This window comes from Erpetoichthys calabaricus, chromosome 1 (genome assembly GCF_900747795.2).
Source record: "Erpetoichthys calabaricus chromosome 1, fErpCal1.3, whole genome shotgun sequence".
Taxonomy (NCBI): Eukaryota; Metazoa; Chordata; class Cladistia; order Polypteriformes; family Polypteridae; genus Erpetoichthys; species Erpetoichthys calabaricus.
The window spans coordinates 183,777,412-183,780,677 of NC_041394.2; the positions used below are offsets into that span (position 1 = coordinate 183,777,412).

Below are 3,266 nucleotides of genomic sequence, written 5' to 3' on the forward strand. Positions count from 1 at the left end.
GAAATAGCAGAGCTTTCTGTTCATGCATCATGTTTCATCAGTGTTCAAATAATACCTTCTTAAACATAGACAATTAGTTCACCCCCAGATTTCCTACAGGCAAAGCAGAAAGGCACATTGTTTTCTTAATGAGTATTCAGGCTTTTCAGTATTATAGTTTACAATGTGTTTTCTACAGTATTTACTTTGGATTTTTAATGAATGTCATATCTGTTTTTATAATTTTATTTTTAATAATAAATTAAAATCAGCTGTCTTTTTAAAAAATGATGCTTAGGGAATTCTTAAAAGCAAAATTGGACTCATTCATCATTGCTACAGTTGAAAGATACAGCGGAGTAAATCTGTTGCTTCATCGTGGCCAATCTGGAAACGATGTTGGCCAATCTCATTGCTGGGACAGCAATGACTGATAAGGCTTATATGCCAGAATTAGATTTTAGAGTCACCTAAATTCTTTTGTGTATTTTTTAGCCATCTTCAGATAGTAACTTTATTGTGCTAACGTAAAAAATACTGTTTTTGACACCCTTACTAAGAGTCATCCCCACTCTGTACCAAGACATGTTGACAATGATACTAAAATCTGCATAGACCTGTATTCTTCAACTTTGATTAAACATTTGTTTTCATTCTTAGACCTTAACCTTTAAAAATATCATGTTTTAAACAAATTATGTAATTTGATATATCCTATTTACCCTCACAAATTGAGGACTAAGAACAGTCAGTACAAGCTGCCAACCATCTTTTTCATTTTAAAAAAAGATTATACTGTCCAGCCTTCTGTAAAGAAATGTATTTTAATTCTTAACGTTTGTTGCAGAGTTAACAGAATCACCTATTGGGAGTGATTTCCCATAATTGCAGTGAAATGTAAACACTTTTATTTGTAGTGGCACCTCACTGCTTTTAATTTCCATTCCCCTTGATGCAACTTTGTCAGACTGATATGGCAGTATTGCTCGGACCCAACCATGAATAAAAAGCTCTAAATCATATTTATCTGACACTATTATCAATAGGTAAACATGCATTTATGTCTCTGAAACCTCTTGCGTTTTTCTTACCACAGGTGGCAATTGAATTTGATGGAAATGTGAACATCGCATTCAGCTGTGTGACTGCAGACTGCAAGATTGTACACGAATACATCGGAGGGTACATCTTCATGTCAACCCGGAACAAAGATCAGAATGATGTGTTGAATGAGGAGCTGTTTCACAAACTTACAGGAGGGAATGAAGCTCTGTAATATGGACAAAATACACTGTCTTTCTTTATTACAGATGTAACCATAATGTAATCATCGCCTTCTACAACATGAAAACAGTGAAATATCAAGATTATCTATAGTATGAGTCAATGGATATGATTTTTTTTTTTGTTCAAAGTTCTATTTCTCCTCTTGCATCTAATATTTATGTTGAGAAGTACTAATTTTCTGTACACATGGTAAAAAGACTTTAACCTTAAATATTAACGAAATAAAACAGTTTGGAATTGGCAGTATTTTAAATGTTTATTAAAATACATTATTGGCCACTTGAAAAATCCACAAATGCTAAAGAAGAGAGAGAAAAAAGAGAAAAACAAAATCCACTGTTGCTGCATAAAACAAAGCAAAATCCAAAAGCTCTCAATAAAATAACCATGGATGATTTTTTTAATACATTCCATAGTAGATCTTTTCATCTTTTTGCATAGCTTGATATGGAAACTCTGCACCAAACATGGTATACAGGCTGTGGAGAATCGTATAACTGACCTACACTGGGTGCCAATGCTACAAGAATTTCCCATGAAAGAAAAATTGCAATACATGCCAACAAACTATCAGGTTACCTTGTGTGGAAAAGCAGGAACTCTTCTCAAAATTTTGTACTCAAGTGTGTTCGAGACTGGGTCCTTGATAACGTCCTCCTTGGGTCAAATAAAACACTTGCTTGTTCTCTATCTATCTCTACACAAAGAATAAGTACTGAATAGTACAACTTGTATTTTTTATTATACTGTAGTTATTCTTGTCTTAAGTACTTTATTATGAAATGTAATCCATTTATCTAATCAATCCTAAAACAAAATTTGGAAACCAGTTACACCTTTAATTAAAGCACTCACTTAAATTCAGAACCATATCATCACCAGTAATGTACTGTGCTTTTACAGTTTGGTGATAGCATTTATGTATATTATTGAAAATGTAACTTCAACCATTTTACACACCCACCTAAAAGGTTAAAACCAAAATTACAGTATTTCAATGCAATACTATGAACAAAACTGATATGTCACAATAATAATGCATTAGAAAAATTAGCATAGCTTCAGCATGGATGTGTCTTCATACATTTAAGAATATGTGTATCAGTATCTTATGACAAGAGCGAGTACAGGGACCTTTTAACAAGATTATGATTTGTGGATTAGTGGAGCTGCCTGTCTTTCTGTAAGAGAGTTTCTCACTGCAGAACATCTCCATGGGATCTTGTAAAAACATATTTTAGTTGGATGTACTGTATGTTGTACACAAACAGAACTTTTCTCTAGGCTACAACACCTTATACAAGTTAAAGCAAGTTAAAGTTTCATAATCAGGATTTGCTATCAGTTGTACATGCTCATAGTGCCTGATATGTTTCACAAGAACTAATCAATGTGGGAACAGCATACTGTATAGGCCAATACAAGGATCTTAAAAACTTAGGTTTACCACTCAGATAGCACATATCACTTCATGTAATATTACTTCACTTAAGTTAGCTTTAAAACAAGTCTACATTATCTGTTACATTAGTCCTCAATCACATCTAACAAAAATGGCACTACTCCATGTATCCTGAAGGAGCTCTGAATTTCAAGAAATGTTAGTAACGCAAAATGCAGATCTAAGAACATCGGTCTGGGCTAGTGCCAGTATTTAGTTAAATTTATTTTGACTGCATTTGTATTATTCATTGAGTGAAGAAAACAAAAATAAAGAAGGGTAAATAATTGATCAAACCATAGTCAAAGTGCTTAAAAGTGTTTCTGATTAGCAAGCAAGACTTGTAGAACAATTGCAAACAGCTAAAGAGCCATCTCATCTACAACAGTGATAGCACAGCAAGTGTCTAAGAGGTAGCAGGAGTCAGATGGACGAGATCCAGGCTATATTCAAATGCATCAAAGACCTCTACATTATTTAGGGAGTACAAGTATTATCTATGCATATCATTCAGTTCTTAAAAGAACATGCTGGGCTAATAAAAAGATCTGAAAAAGTG

At 33.4% G+C, this 3,266-nt stretch overlaps 1 protein-coding gene across 1 annotated transcript in view; it reads left to right on the plus strand.

Annotated features, from left to right (window-relative positions):
• Nucleotides 1-1,507, plus strand: part of LOC114657780 (fermitin family homolog 3-like) — a 70,812-nt gene extending 69,305 nt beyond the window's left edge. Inside the window, exon 15 of the mRNA XM_028809673.2 lies at nucleotides 1,076-1,507. Coding sequence (XP_028665506.1) covers nucleotides 1,076-1,255 — 180 coding nt within the window. The 3' untranslated portion in view covers nucleotides 1,256-1,507. The remainder of the gene's footprint in view (nucleotides 1-1,075) is intronic.
• Nucleotides 1,508-3,266: the final 1,759 nt, after the last annotated feature.